Source organism: Lynx rufus, unplaced genomic scaffold (assembly GCF_022079265.1).
Source record: "Lynx rufus isolate CCGP_SWC_20201006 ecotype Redwood Valley unplaced genomic scaffold, mLynRuf1.p SCAF_31, whole genome shotgun sequence".
In the NCBI taxonomy this organism is placed as follows: Eukaryota; Metazoa; Chordata; class Mammalia; order Carnivora; family Felidae; genus Lynx; species Lynx rufus.
The window spans coordinates 4,410,921-4,425,757 of record NW_025814847.1 but is presented as its reverse complement, the minus strand read 5'-3'; the positions used below and the strand labels follow the sequence as shown (position 1 = coordinate 4,425,757).

The 14,837-nt window shown below is 44.7% G+C and overlaps 1 protein-coding gene across 4 annotated transcripts in view; it reads right to left on the bottom strand.

Moving 5' to 3' along the window:
- The window catches only part of ASH1L (ASH1 like histone lysine methyltransferase), a 197,751-nt gene that overhangs the window by 36,465 nt on the left and 146,449 nt on the right, over positions 1 to 14,837 (bottom strand). For 3 of the 4 annotated variants that reach the window (XM_047092692.1, XM_047092694.1, XM_047092695.1), the window contains 2 exons: positions 7,983 to 8,087; positions 573 to 646 (listed from right to left, as the gene is read on the bottom strand). In XM_047092692.1, coding sequence (XP_046948648.1) covers positions 573 to 646; positions 7,983 to 8,087 — 179 coding nt within the window. The remainder of the gene's footprint in view (positions 1 to 572; positions 647 to 7,982; positions 8,088 to 14,837) is intronic. The other variant, XM_047092693.1, reaches the window with a different exon arrangement.

Here is a 14,837-nt window from a genome sequence, read left to right as displayed (position 1 = left end):
ACTGCTGCTTTCAACATGGGGCCGGGGGCTCCAGCTCACCACAAACATTACTGGGGAAACTTTCCAGTTAGGGCAAAGGAGAGAAAAGAAAGCACCTTCCCACTTTTAGTTCCCCATTTAAAGATCTGTTAAAAGTACACGAGTGTTAAAACGTTTCCCTTGTTTCCTTTGGTAGAAGATCTCTTTTGTATGTGAAAAATAAATTCCAAACTGATGGGAAGGAGCCAACAAAAATAAAGCCTGAAATTTCTTAGTGCCGCTGGCAGTACATCTAAATTCTCCCGGGACCCGCATCAAACAGGATTCTTACAGAACCATCTCTGCTACCAGAATAAAAGTCCAGAATAATACAGAAGGTTGCCCAGGGAAGCAGGAACTCACTGCTATTCTGAAGTAGGAATACAGGCAAATAGGTCACATTAAATATGGATGCAAATTCATTTTCCTTAGTCCGTAACCTTCACGGGGACACTTCTCCATACGTCCTAAGATGAGAGCGTAACAAGGAGGCAGAGACAGAGACTTGCAGGCCCCCCTCCCCAGAACAAAACCTGTAAGATAGGCTCCTGTACCTGATTATGTTTCCACTGCCAAAGGATGTCATAGGGAAGCTGGAAGTCAATTCTCTTTTGCCTTAGATACTTTCCTGAAACAAAAAAATACTATCAATTTCAGTATCTGTTCATACAAAGGGTCAAACAGCCACAAGGTCTAATACACACGGACTAGGAAAATAAAGATTTAGTTTCTAATTTTATAGATTTTTCCATCACAGATTTTGAATTTTAGCTACACTTCTCCAGCATGCTTCATGTGGTGTCTGCTGAAGATCAATTTTAATAGTAGCCTATATGAAACCACATACCAAAAAAGACACAGGTCATTATGAAGCAAACCGAAAACTGAGAACTGTTTGCTTATTAAAATCATTTCCTAGAGCATCTGGCGTCTGTTCTCCATTATTATAAATAACCTAAGATGGTCTGTAAAAATGGGAAGTGTAAGAATTTTCTAAAACAGGAGTCCCTGAATTTAAATAACTCAAGAGTATTTACATTCCAATTTATGATCTGTTAACATTTTTTCCGCTCTCTATCAGAACAGTCCTTCTATTGAAAGTCAAAAGCCCCTTTCTGCTTTGAAGAGGCTGCTTCTATTTCCTTGCTCTCTGACTTTTCTGTCCTCGAGGGGACTCATCTGCGCAGGAACTACAAGCACTTCTCCGTCACCTGGGTGTTCGTCCCATCACTGTCTCCGGACCAGCAGTTCGCGGACACTCTGCTGATCCCGAGGGACTCGAGGGGGAAAGACTGCCTTCACACCACGAAGTACTCCGAGTCTACTGCCCTCCCAGTCCTACGGAGGCACGTGCCGGCTCGCCACGCGGCCATTCGCACTAACGGGGAAGGCGATGGTGGGTACAAGTGCTGGCATCTTAGCAGGAATTCAGGCAAGTGGCACAGAACTGGACTAGGACAATGAGACGACTGGAAATGAGCCAGGCCGCAGCATAAAAACATTAAACATCGTGAGCGCTTTCGATGAAGTCATGAAAATTCTGCGAAATGTTGACCCGCGAGTCAGAAACCGTAACGTCCTGCACGGCACAACAGAAGTGCGCATCCTTGATGGCTGTGTCCAGGAAACACACGTGCGCAAACGTAATGGCGAGCGGGGCTAGCCTCTTCCGCGCGGCACCACCTGTCCTTGGACAGATGACTGACAAGCTGTGGCTGTTCGGACTCGGGAACTGAAAACGAGCGAAGTGAGCCGGTTACTTCAGAAACGGCTGAAAGGGTCTGTTTTCAGCGATAAAATTTGAGCGTGAACGTTGGTGTTTTGGAAAACTCGTGGCGACTATCATGCGAGTCTTTAGAACTGCAACAAAATTCTCCTCGTGAAGTAAGTGGCAAGATTAACAAATGCGAATGGTTTTGGATACACACAGGGAATGGAAGAACAATACAATTCAGTGAATTCAGAACCGTTTTACTGGCCAATGCGTGAAGCAATAAAGTCACACACGGGTAACAAACCCATTTATTTTTATGAAAAAAAAATTCTTTTTTTCAAGTTTACTTATTTATCCTGAGAACGGCAGAGGCAGCACAAGTCGGGGAGGGGCAGAGAGAGAGAGGGAAGCGGAGAATCCCAAGCAGGCTCTGCGCAGCCAGCACAGGGCCCGACGTGGGGCTCCAACTCACGAAACTGCAAGATGGTGACCTGAGCCGAAACCAGAAACCAAGAGTCGGACGCTTAACCGACCGAGCCACCCAGGTAAAAAACGCATTTAAATACCAAGAGAGACCAATCACTTTAATGTACCAGAATACAAGAAGTTCATCAATATTCATACTCCACATTATAATTCACCTTTAAGGGACAATTACGTTTATATTTTTGCTACGGTGTCAAAGAAGAATTATCTGAAATTATTAAAATATTCTTATCTGCATGAGAACAGATCTCTTCATGTATTTGAACCACAGTAACATCCTAATAGATTGAATGCAAAAAAGATTAGAAAATCCAGATGTCTTACATTAAATCAGACATCAAAGAGATTTGCAAAAATGTGAAATAAAGTCACTCTTCTCATTAAATTTTTCTTTGGGAAAGTTATTTCTCATAAAAATGTTACTTATGTCAACATATAATGTGTAATGAGTTTATCGGACAGATCTGAGGATACAGCAGCACGGATTACAGGCGTATCTTGGGAGATCAGATGTGTGGAGTTAATATAACAATAATTTTGGGGTTATAGCTGGAGTCCACTTGTTGATAGGGAAGTGAAGCTGAATACCTACCTACAAAGTCTGCAGTGAAAAATGGAAACAACTTGAAGGTTTATCAAGAGGGGAAACTTTGGTACGTTAAAAAAATATACTTTTTTAAACACTTATTTATTATTGAGAGACAGAGAGACACAGAGTGTGAGCAGGGGAGGGGCAGAGAGAGAGAGAGGGAGACACACACACACACAGAATCTGAAGCAGGCTCCAGGCTCGGAGCTGTCAGCACAGAGCTGGACGCGGGGCTGTGTGACCACAACGGGTGCTTAATAATTGCTTCCTGAAATTACTTAACAACAGAACTTTTACTTTTGCCTAACATTTATTGAGTATCGACTGTGTACCAGGTCCCAGACCAGGATTCTACACAAACTACCTCACATCTTCACCCTACAGACAACTCCACAATGTCTCCATTTACTGATTTAAAAAAACAACAACAAAAAAAACCAAACAAAAAAACCTGAGAATCAGAGAGACGAAGTCACTTTTCCAAGGTCACACAACTAACCCAGATTTTAGCTACGTACCAGATTTTTTCTTTTTCTTTTATTTAAGAAAAAAATTTTTTAACGTTCATTTATTTTTGAGAGAGACAGAGACAGAGACAGAGCATGAGCGTGGGAGGGGCAGGCAGAGAGAGAGAGAGAGAGAGAGAGAGAGAGACAGAATCCGAAGCAGGCTCCAGGCTCCAAGTTGTCAGCACAGAGCCCGACGCGGGGCTTGAGCCCACAAACTGTGAGATCGTGACCTGAGCTGAAGTTGGATGCTTAACTGACTGAGCCACCCAGGCGCCCCTGTACTGTTTCTTAATAACAATACAAATATAATTTTTAAAAAGTCAAAATTGGTCCCCAGAAATAGTACAAACCCCTTAATGTGAAGGATTAACTCCTTTCTTTGCCAGCAGTATCTGGTATGTTTTCTGAAGGGTGTGTACAAGAGTGAAGGAGAATCCAGTAAGTTATGCATTTTTTAAAAGAATACTTTTTTGCTAAGAAAGCATCCATATCCTGCACATCCACTTCATCCAACATCAAAGACATAATTTTCCCACAGTCCAACATCTTGACTTTTGCTCGCAATGAATTTCCATAGATGTATTAAAAAAGAGGGGTGCCTGGGTGGCTCGTTGAGCGTCCGACTTCGGCTCAGGTCACAATCTCTTGGTTCGTGGGTTCGAGCCCTGTGTTGGACTTTGTGCTGTCAGTGCAAGGCCTGCTTGGATCCTCTATCTCAGTCTCTGTGCTCCCAACCACCCCCCCCGCCCCCTTCACATGCTCTCAAAAATAAATAAAAAACATTATAAAGAGAGAGAGAGAGAGACGACAGGTCCCAAATGGAGTCACTTGGGTTAAGCCAAGTCACCACACCAGGGCTTGCTCTCTAACCTAACAGCTGTTTACATCTTCTCCAGAAATACAGTCTTAACGGGTCAGCACCAATGACAAAATCTGCTACACAGATGGTTTTCCAGATCCCCCTAAGGAACATGAGGTGAGCTGCCCTTTCCTTACCCCTCCCCCCTTCTGCCTTTCTGTGCAGCTCCTGGGAGCAACCGTCCACTTGCTGGGTGGGATGTGTTGTGGGACGAGGCCAGGGACCTCTAAGTTCGTTCGGATGAATCCCGGTGCCTTTCCTGGCCCGATCTGTGTCCCTCCCCTCAGTCCCCACCCTGAGAGCCGGAGGAAGAAATGATGGCACACTCTTCTGTCCTCCAACATCTCTGAAACCACAGCCGGGTGATTCACTTCTAAGAAGTGAGACCTACCTGAACGATTTCCTTAACCAAATTCTGCTAGAGATGATACCTCAGCAGAAGCTAGTCAGGAAAATCTCATTTAAAACAGTGATTCTGTAGCTAACCCGCATTTTAAAACTGGGGGAAAAATCACTTTATAGCCATGTGAAAATTAGATGAAATCACATCTTTTGTGGATTTTTCTTACTGTGTGCTAAAGCCTTGAGATCTCAAGTACTGCCACTGATCGCTAGGGAAGGAGCAAAGAGATCCTTTTCTCTTTGAAAGAAAATGGAATTTGTGCAACAAAGTCATTTTAAAGAGGAGACTTGTTACAAAAGCTCTGAAGTCTGTGCTGACCTTGAAATCTAACGGGGGAAGTCGCGATGATTTCCTTTCATAACATCAATCCTAACACGAAGAGGAATGGAGGACTCAGAACATCACTGCAAAGCCTAGTTGTTAATGAGGCAGCCGGCAGGCGAGGAGCTCAAAGGAGAGGGGGCTACTCAACAGACAGGAGAAAGAGAACTTCCTTTTCAAGAAGAGATCTTAAACTATGACGAAAACTTGGCATTTTTTAAATAAAATGGCGGGCTTCAGATGAAGCCGTTTGCTTCTATATAACCTGAGTACTGAATTGTAACATCACTTTACAAACAGATAAGAATTATTCATTTCCTCTGTTATCCTGTGTAAATGGCTCTGGTATTCTCTCCCAAGAAAACTGTAGCAGGGGCCCCTGGGTGGCTCAGTCGGTTGAGTGTCTGACTCTTGATTTCAGTTCAGGTCACGATGCTGGGGTCGTGGCATCGAGCCCCACGTGGAGCTCTGTGCTGAGTGTGGAGCCCGCGTGGGATTCTCTCTCTCTCTCTCTCTGCCCTCCCCACTCGCATGCGCCCTCTCTGCTGTAGTGGGTCACTGAAAGGCATAGTATTATCAGTGGAGTGTGGGCCATTTAGCAGATTATAAATAATGATCAAAGGTATTTACAGGGAACTGTTTAAATTTCACTAAAGAAGACACTAGGATTCAAGTTTTTGGTTTTGTCAGCCTGAGGAAAAAGAAGTGAGACCCGGAAATACAGGGATAGTGTGATCCCCCCAGTGGAAAACTGCCAGCCCCAGAGGCAAGGATCTTCGCCTGTGTTGCTTACGGGTGTATCCCAAGCAGGTAGGAAACTGCCTGATCAAACGACAGGCAGCGCTGAACAAGCGTTTTTGGAACGGACGGACGCAGAGGTGTCTTCTGAGGAACAAACACCGAGGGACTGCACCAGCCGTCAGGAGGCACCACCCGTCCCCACAGTGTGTGTGGTTTTTTTTAGTAAGTTTTTATCTTAATAACCCGGTGCTCATCACAAGTGCTCCCTTAATCCCCATCATCCCACTGCTTCTTGAATTCTACTCTTCCTAAGCAGTTTCTTCTTTCTTTCTTCCTGCCTGGCATTCTAATTAATTTCCCCTGGTTTTATTGAGATAAAATTGACAGGCATCACTGTACGTGTTAAAGATGTACAGCACAGTGGACTCGCTTTCATATACTGCGAAGTGATGACCATTAGAAGTTTAGTGTCCACGAGGCATTTCTTACAGATACAGTAACGAGGAAGCAGAAAAAGACAACACTTTTTTTTTTCCTTGTGAGGACAACTCTTAGGATTTACTCTCTTAACTTATAAGTCTTCCGATCCAGCAAACAGTAGTGTTAACCACAGTCATCAGTCTGTACAGTATATCCTCGATACTTACTTATCTTGTAACTGGAGTTTACACCTTTTGACCACCTTTCTCCTAATACCCTCCCCACCTCCCTTTGCTTCTGGTAATCACAAATCTGACCCACTTTATTTTCTTTTTTTCTTGAACAGATTTCGCGTTGTTATTATTCTTTATTTTTAAGTAATCTCTAGACCCAACGTGGGGCTTGAATCTACAACCCAGAGATCAAGAGTTGCTTGCTCCCCTGACTAAGCCAGCCAGGTGCCTGTGATCTCCTTTTCTAGGAGTTTGTTTTGCTTTCGTAGATCCCAAAGAGTGCAGGTACAGGCGAGGTTACACCGTATTTGTCTTTCTCTGTCTGACTTATTTCATTTCGCATAATACCCTCAGGGTCCATCCGTGTTGTCACAAATGGCAGGATTTTCTTTTTCTCTTTTCTTTCCTTCTGTCCTTTCCTTCCTTCCTTCCTTCCTTCCTTCCTTTTGTTTTCTTTCCGTTTATTTTTAACACAGCTGAGTAATATTCTATTGTATGTATATGCTTCCTCTTCTTTATCCACTCATCCCTCAGACTCTTAGGTTGTTTCCATGTCTTGGCCATTGTAGATAATGCTGCTATGAACATGGCGGGGAGGGCACAGCAGATACTTTTTGAGTTGGTGTTTTCATTTCCTTTGGATATATATCCATAAATGGAATTGCTGGATCATTTGATTGTTCTATTTTTAGTTTTTCAAGGATCCTCCATACTGTTTTCCATAATGGCTGTACCAGCACAATTTCTTAAACACAACCAGCTTCCTCTTGCTTTCACATTCTCATGTGTCATTTCTCCCACCTAAAATTGAATCCTTTCCACCAAACTAAGCCATTTGCCTCATTCTTTCTATTTCGATTTAAGTAATCTCTACACCCAACGTGAGGCTCGAACTCACAACCCTGAGATCAAGAGTTGCGTGCTCCACCAGTGAGTCGGCCAGGTGTCTGTTTGCCTCATTCTAACCCTTACTGAAAACTCTGTAATTCTGGGGTGCTGGGTGGCTCAGTCGGTTGAGTGTCCGACTCTTGATTTCAACTCAGGCCATGATCCCAGGGTCATGGGATCGAGCCCTGCATTGGGCTCCGTGCTGCGCTTAGGATTTTCTCTCTCTCTGCCCCTTTCCCCTGATCTAATTAAAAAAAAAAAAAAAAGTCTGTAATTTTAACATAGTTATCATAAACAATCATATTCAACCCTGATTACTAGAGCTGTTCTCTTGTATATCGTCGTTAATGTAATTAAGTTTATCAATCTTTTCCAGTGGTGTTTATACATTTTGTGGTCTTCTGTGTCCATGTCATAAAGATATTCTATTTATCATGTATCTGATAATTCATATCCGGATATATACAGAACTCCTAAAGCTCAAAAACAAGGAACAAATGACTCAACTCAAAAGTGGACAAGGACTCGAATACACATTTCACTAAAGAAGACATACAAATGGCCAAAACGGACATGAAGAGACGCTCAACATCACTAGAGGGGAAATGCAGATCAAAACCATATGAGATCACCACTTCACACTCATCAGGATGGTTATTATGAAAAATAACGGAAAATGACAAGTGTTATTGAGGATGTGGGGAAACTGAACTCTCAAGAATTGCTGGTGGGGATATAAAAATGGTGCAGCCACTGCGGAAAATAGTACGGCAGTTCCCGAAACATTAAATATAGACTTACCAAAGGATCCAGCAAGTCCACTTCTGGGTATATATACAAAAGAATTGAAAGCAGGGTCCTCAACAGAGAATTGTAAACCAATGTTCACAGCAGCATTATTCACAACTGCAAAAAGGTGGAAACAACAGAGATGTCCGTCGGCGGATGAATGCGTAAACAGGGCATGGAGTGTGTGCACACACACAGAGGAGTGTTATTCAGCCTTAAAAAGGAAGGAAAGTCTCCTACACGCCAGAACACAGAAGAACCTTGCGGCCGTCACGCTACGTGAACTATGGTAGGCACAAAAGGACAAACGGCGGAAGGCCCCACCGTACGAGGATCCTAAAACAGTCAAATTCATAGCAGTAAGAAGAACCGCGGTGGTTGCCAGGAGCTGAGGGAACGGGCAATAATTATTTAATTGGCACAGAGTTTCCATTTGGGATGACGAAAAAGTTCTGGAGAGCGTTGGGGTCATGGCCGCGCGGCAGTATGAATGTACTTTACGTCACTGAACCTTACAATGAAAAGTGGAAATGCAAGATGCAAATCCTAAGTTACACATAATTTACTACAAGAAAGATAATGTATCAAAAACCACTGTATGCTTTAAATGGGTGAATTGGAGGATATATGCATTATGCCTCAACAAGTTGTTAAAAATACAGCAGTGTCAATTTTTTTGCCTCATTTGTTATTTATTAAAAAGTTACACAGAAGACTCAAAGGAGAAGGAAAGCCCGTAAGTTTACTTACTGTTCTTTCTGCCCTCCTGAGGTTCCAAGGTCCCTTCTTTATTTCTTTTCTTTTTTAAAAAAATGTTTATTTACTTTGAGAGAGGGAGAGCACAAGCAGGTGAGGGGCAGAGAGAAAGGGAGAGAGAGAATCCCAAGTAGGCTCTGACCATCAGCGCGGAGCCCGACGCAGGGCTCGAACCCATGAACCGTGACATCATGACCCGAGCCGAAATCAAGAGCCGGATGCCTAACCAACTGAGCCCCTCCGGGTGCCCCTGTTTCTTTTCTGTTTAGAGAACTTCCTTTCTTTACACACGGGGCAAGTCAACTGGCAGCACACTCTTTTAGTCTAGGAGTGCTTTGACTCCCACTTAATTCCCGCAGGGTTACTTTTGCTGGGTGTGGCATCTGGGCAGACGGTGTTTCTTTCAGCGCTTGCACTGTAGTGCCACCTGCACGGATTCGCACAAGCAACCACTGCCGCCCGAGCTGTCTCACCTCCGTAGGTTGGTGGGGACCCATTTCTCTCTCGCGGATGTAAAGCTGCTCTATGTTCAGTGAGTGGGATGAAATGGGATGACCCTGTCTCAGCAGGGATCTCCCGAACGGCGTCCTGTTGGGTGTGACCCTCTTCCTCAACCAGTCGTTTTGTGTCTTCCGCCAAATCTGGGAAACCTTTAGCCACTGTTCATACAAGCGTTTTTTTTCTTCTCCGCCCGTCTTCTCTCCATCCAGCACACCGAGAATACCGATTTCGCTTTTGTCATGATCCCGTAGCCTCTGTGGTTTTTTTTTTTTTTTTTTAGTGTCTACTTTCTCCTTTGTTCAGGTCAGACATCTTCCATCACCTGGTCCACGATTCTTAGGTCTTCCTCACCTTGCTGCCGAGCACACCCCTAAGCTTTTGTTTCAGTTACTGCGTCTTTCAATTCTAAAATTCCTATTTGGTTTTTCTTTATGTCTTCGATTTAGTTGCTGAGGCTTCAACTTCTTTTCATGTTTCAAGCATATTCATAATTGCTTGTTGAACTGTCTTTTTTTTTTTTTTTTAATCTAACTGCTTTAAAATTTTTGTCAGGTAATTCTAACATATTGGTGTTGGCATATACTGACCGCCTTGAAAAAACTTTTTTGATGTTTATTTTCGAGACAGAGGGAGTGAGGGAGGAAGAAAGAGAGAGAGGGAGAGTGTGTGTGCGAGTGGGGGAGGGACAGAGAGAGGGAGACACAGAATCCAAAGCAGGCTCCAGGCTCTGAGCTGTCAGCACAGAGCTCAAGGTGGGGCTTGAACCCATGAGCTGTGATATCATGACCTGAGCTGAAGTCGGATGCTTAGCTGACTAAGCAACCCAGCTGCCCCTTGACTGTTTTTTAAAATTCAGTCAAAGGGGGTGGCTCAGTCAGTTAAGAGTCCAGCTCTTGATATCGGCTCAAGTAATGATCTCATGGTTTGTGAGACTGAGCCCTGTGTTGGGCTCTGTACTGGCAGCGTGGAGCCTGCTTGGGATTCTCTCTCCGCCCGCCCCCCCCCCCACTTATTCTCTCTCAAAATAAATACATAAACATTCTCAAAAGTTAAAAAAAAATTTCAGTTTAACATCTCCCTGGTTCTCAGTATGACATATGATTTTTTTCCTCTTGGCTTATTTTTTTAATTTTTTTCTTTTTAAAGCTTATTTATTAAACCTCAGAGAGAATTCCAAGCAGGTACTGTGCAGAACCCTGATGTGGGGCTCGATCCCACAACCATGAGATCACACCCTGAGCCTAAATCAAGACTTGGACACTTAACCGAATGAGCCACCCAGGGGTCCCTGACATAGGAATTTCAGTTTAAACCTAGATATTTTCTGTATTAAGTTACCAGGTTCTGGATTTTACAAAAACCTTCTATTTTGGCTGGCTTTTTCCACAACTGCTCCTGGAACCTGAGCGTTGCTCCTGGTCACTGCTAGGGGATGGTGGGAGTTCTAGTTTCCCACGCAGCATCCCCCAACACCATGGTGGGAGTGGTCATGTCACTACTAGTGACGGTAAAAGTCCTGACTCGTATTAGCCTTCCTCTGACATTGCACAGGTCACGGGCCAGGGAGGGATGCCTTCGTACTCCCAGGCGGGCATGGAAGTTGAGGCTCCCCACTTGGCACCTGCTGGTGAGAGTGTGGGCAGCGGAACGTTTTTTTTTTCTGTGCCATTTGACTAGAGTTTGGAGGATACTGCCTAAAAGTTTTCTGTCTTGCTAGGTTGCCCCTTTCCCTTTCTAAACTTTTTTTTTTTTTTTTTCAACGTTTTATTTATTTTTGAGACAGAGAGAGACAGAGCATGAACGGGGGAGGGGCAGAGAGAGAGGGAGACACAGAATCGGAAGCAGGCTCCAGGCTCTGAGCCATCAGCCCAGAGCCCGACGCGGGGCTCGAACTCATGGACCGCCGGATCGTGACCTGAGCTGAAGTCGGCCACCCAACCGACTGAGCCACCCAGGCGCCCCGCCCCTTTCCCTTTCTTTTGGCTACGGAAAGCAGGCGTCTTTTTGATTGCTTTGTTTCTGCCCAATGGCGTTTCCAGGTCGCTAGCTTTCTCAGCTTCAAGTTTGGGATACAGGAGGTAGAAAGAAGACTCAGGGAACTCATCACCATGAACTTCCTCAGTCCTAAGGTCCCTAGTTGGTCCGCCTTCTTCTCTCCACCTCTTTCTGGAGGACATAAGCCAATTGTACTGTTCATCATTACATTATACAAAAACCGAGGAGCAACAGAGTTTACAGAAAGAAAGAGATTAACAGTAAAAAAGAGGGCAATGCAACTACTTTGCATCTGCTTTATTTTCCACGGTGCTCAGATGAAAACCATCTCAAAGTGTGTGTGTGTCTGGTTTAAGAGTAGGCTTGTTCCCTGGCCAGAGGCTGCCATAAACTTGAGATGTTCAACATCTTGTCTTGTTTGCTCTACTGGCTCTTGACAAAACCTTTCAGATCTTTGAGGAAAGTAACGTATTCCTGGTGCTCGAGGGCTGTGCTCACCTGCAAAAGTGTTGTCCGACTGCCCTCCCCCCAAACCCTGGTTGGCCAGAAGATCCAGCTGGTGTCCTAACGGTCCAGGCCAGGGAGTCGGTGGTGAGCATGTAACTTGTGTCCTTTCACTCAGACTCGACAACGGACTGATGTTGTCCGCTCACCTCTCTGATGGCCAAATGTCACTGCCGTCCTCCTCTTCTTGCCCACCTCATCTTCTGGGTAGGGACAGTCCAGTACCAGGCCCTTCTTGCCACCGTTCTTACCTTCCACCACAAAAGTGGGAATGGACATCAGTTCAGGCTCCTGTTCTTCCACCTTCTGCCCTCGGGAGGGCTCTTCCCCCACCAAACGCTGCTGGGATGCTGTTGTTCATGTTGAAAGTCACAGTCATCTTTTCTCCGGAAACTTTCCACACTAATTTGGTTTCTATCCCATCCACTTCCAGCTCCCAGGCCCCAGACATCTTGGGGAGGGACCTATGCTTCTAGATCTTCTTTTCCTCCTTATTCACATCATTCAGGAACTCAAGCAAGCTTTGCGTCCGTGGGTGTTCAGTGGTGCCACAGCCAGAAGGCCCGCGGGGGAGCAGGAGGTCCACGTGCGCTCGGACCAGCGCCAAGGGCCCGGGTGCAGGAGTGGCAGGGCGGGCGCAGAGCCTGGCAACTGTGGAGCCCAGCGTGGGGCACGGGGCACAGCTGAGACCCAGGGAGGCAGCACCCTGGCAGTGGACTTTCTCCCCCTTCTAGTTGCTGGCCAATAGTCCACCATATGAACACACAGTTTGTTAATCCGCCCTATTGCTGGGGTCCTGGGCTGTCTCCAGCTCACGGCACCATGGATGAAGCTACTATGCACACTCTTACACACATATGTATTGCGTATGTACGTTTAAGTCTAGTTTTACAAAAGCTGTCATGTTTTAAAAATAAGTTGTACCATTTTACTCTGCCACAGTTGTTTATAAACAACCTGGTTGTGCCAACACATTGTGGTTTTAATTTGCATTTCTTTGATGAGTTATGGTGCTGAGTATTTTTCACGTGTTTATTGGCCTGTGTATGTTTCCTCTGGTAAAGTGTTCCAATCCTCACTTTAAAATTGGGTTGTCTTCTTTTTTTTTTAAATAAATATATTTGTAGGAGTTACGTATTCAGGACACATACAATTTGTGAGTATGTTCTCCCAGTTTGTGCTGTGTCTGTTTCTTTGTGAGATGGTGTCTTGTGACAGATATGCTCCCATCTGGTCAGCGTGTCAGCTACCGGCGCTTTGTTCAGCGCTTACTGCTTACTGGGCTCCATCCGAGCAACGTTTGGTTACCTGCAGGTCACGAAGGTATGTTCCTACACTTTCTTCTAGAAGTTTTACACCTCCTGTTATGGTTAAGCTTTTATGTTTAAGTCTGTGATGTGTGCCGAATCCAGTCTGTAGGAGCTGTGAGGTTGATGTCAAAGTTTAATTTTCTTCACATGAACATTTCCCTGTTCCGGCACCATTCGTTGCAGGGCATTGTTGCCCACTGGATTGCTTTGATGCCTGTGTCCAAATTAAATGACCACAAAGGTGTGGGTCTATTTCTGGGCTATCTACTCTGTTCCAGAGATCTATTTTGATGTCAGTTTATTTTATATTTTATTTATTTTTTAAAAAGTTTACTAATACTTTTAAGTCGGCTCTACCCCCAACATAGGGCTCGAACTCACCACCTCAAGATCAAGAGTCGTATGCTCACCAACTGAGCCAGGCAGGTGCGCCTCTAATGCCAATTTTAAGTCTAAACTGTTTTATGGCAACTCATGCTTTTTAAAACTTTATTTATTTTGAGAGCAAGAGAGAACGAGAGAGAGAGAGGTCGGTCATGTACGCTTGCAAGCAGGGGAGGGGCAGAGACAAAGAGGGAGAGAGAATTTCAAGCAGGTTCTGTGTTGCAAAAGGGAGCCCCACTTGGGGCTCAATCTCACAAACCGTGAGATTGTTTACTGGAGGTGAAATCAAGAGATGACGCTTAACAGGGGTGCCTGGGTGGCTTAGTCAGTTGAGCGTCTGACTTCGGCTCAGCTCATGATCTCGCAGTTGATGAGTTTGAGCCCTGCATCAGACTTGCTGCGTTCAGTGCAGAGCCTGCTTTGGATCTTCTGTAACCACCCCCCCCCCCGCCCCACTTGCTCTCTCTCTCTTACAAATATAAACAAACGTTAACAACAACAAAAAGATCACTTTGCAATCTCCACATAATGTTTAGACAATCAGCTTATCGGGGGGCCTGGGTGGTTCAGTTGGTTAAGCATGTTGACTCTTGATTTCAGATCTCATGGTTTGTGAGTTCGGGCCCCACACTGGGCTCTGTGTTGACAGTGAGCACACTGCGTGGGATTCTCTCTCTCTCTGCCCCTGCCCTGCTTGCACACTCTCTCTAAATAAACACTGAAGAAAATCGGCTTATCAATTTTTACAGAAAAGCCTACTGATAGTATAATCTACATTGCACTGAAGTAATAACAATGGAGGCTCCCCATCTCTAATTGTGGCATTTTCTCCATTTACTTAGGTCTTCGTTCATTTCTCCAATAAATGTTTTAATTTTCAGTATAAAGTTCTTGCCTATTAGATAAATTTATTTCTAATTATTGTGTTAAATTTTTATTTAATTTTTTTTTAGCAATTCGTGCACCCAACATGGGGCATGAACTCATGACCCAGAGGTCAAGAGCTGCAACTGAGCCAGCTGGGTGCCCCTCTGATTACTTTGGTTTCATTACACTACTACACATGGTTTAAAAAAAATTTTTTTTAAATGTCTATTTATTTTTGACAGAATGAGAGAGAGAGAGAGACAGAGCACGAGTGGGGGAGGGTCAGAGAGAGAGGGAGACACAGAATCTGAAACAGGCTCCAGGCTCTGAGCTGTCAGCACAGAGCCCAACATGAGGCTCGAACTCACGAACCGTGAGATCATGACCGGCGCTGAAGTTGGACTCTTGGCCGACTGGCCCACCCAGGCGCCCCTACACATGCTTTTAAAAAAAAAATACTTTGTTTTTTAGAGTAGTTTTAGGTTCAAAGCAGTACTGAGCAGAAGGTACAGAGATGTCCAATGCACACACTGGCCCTAAGTGTCACCAA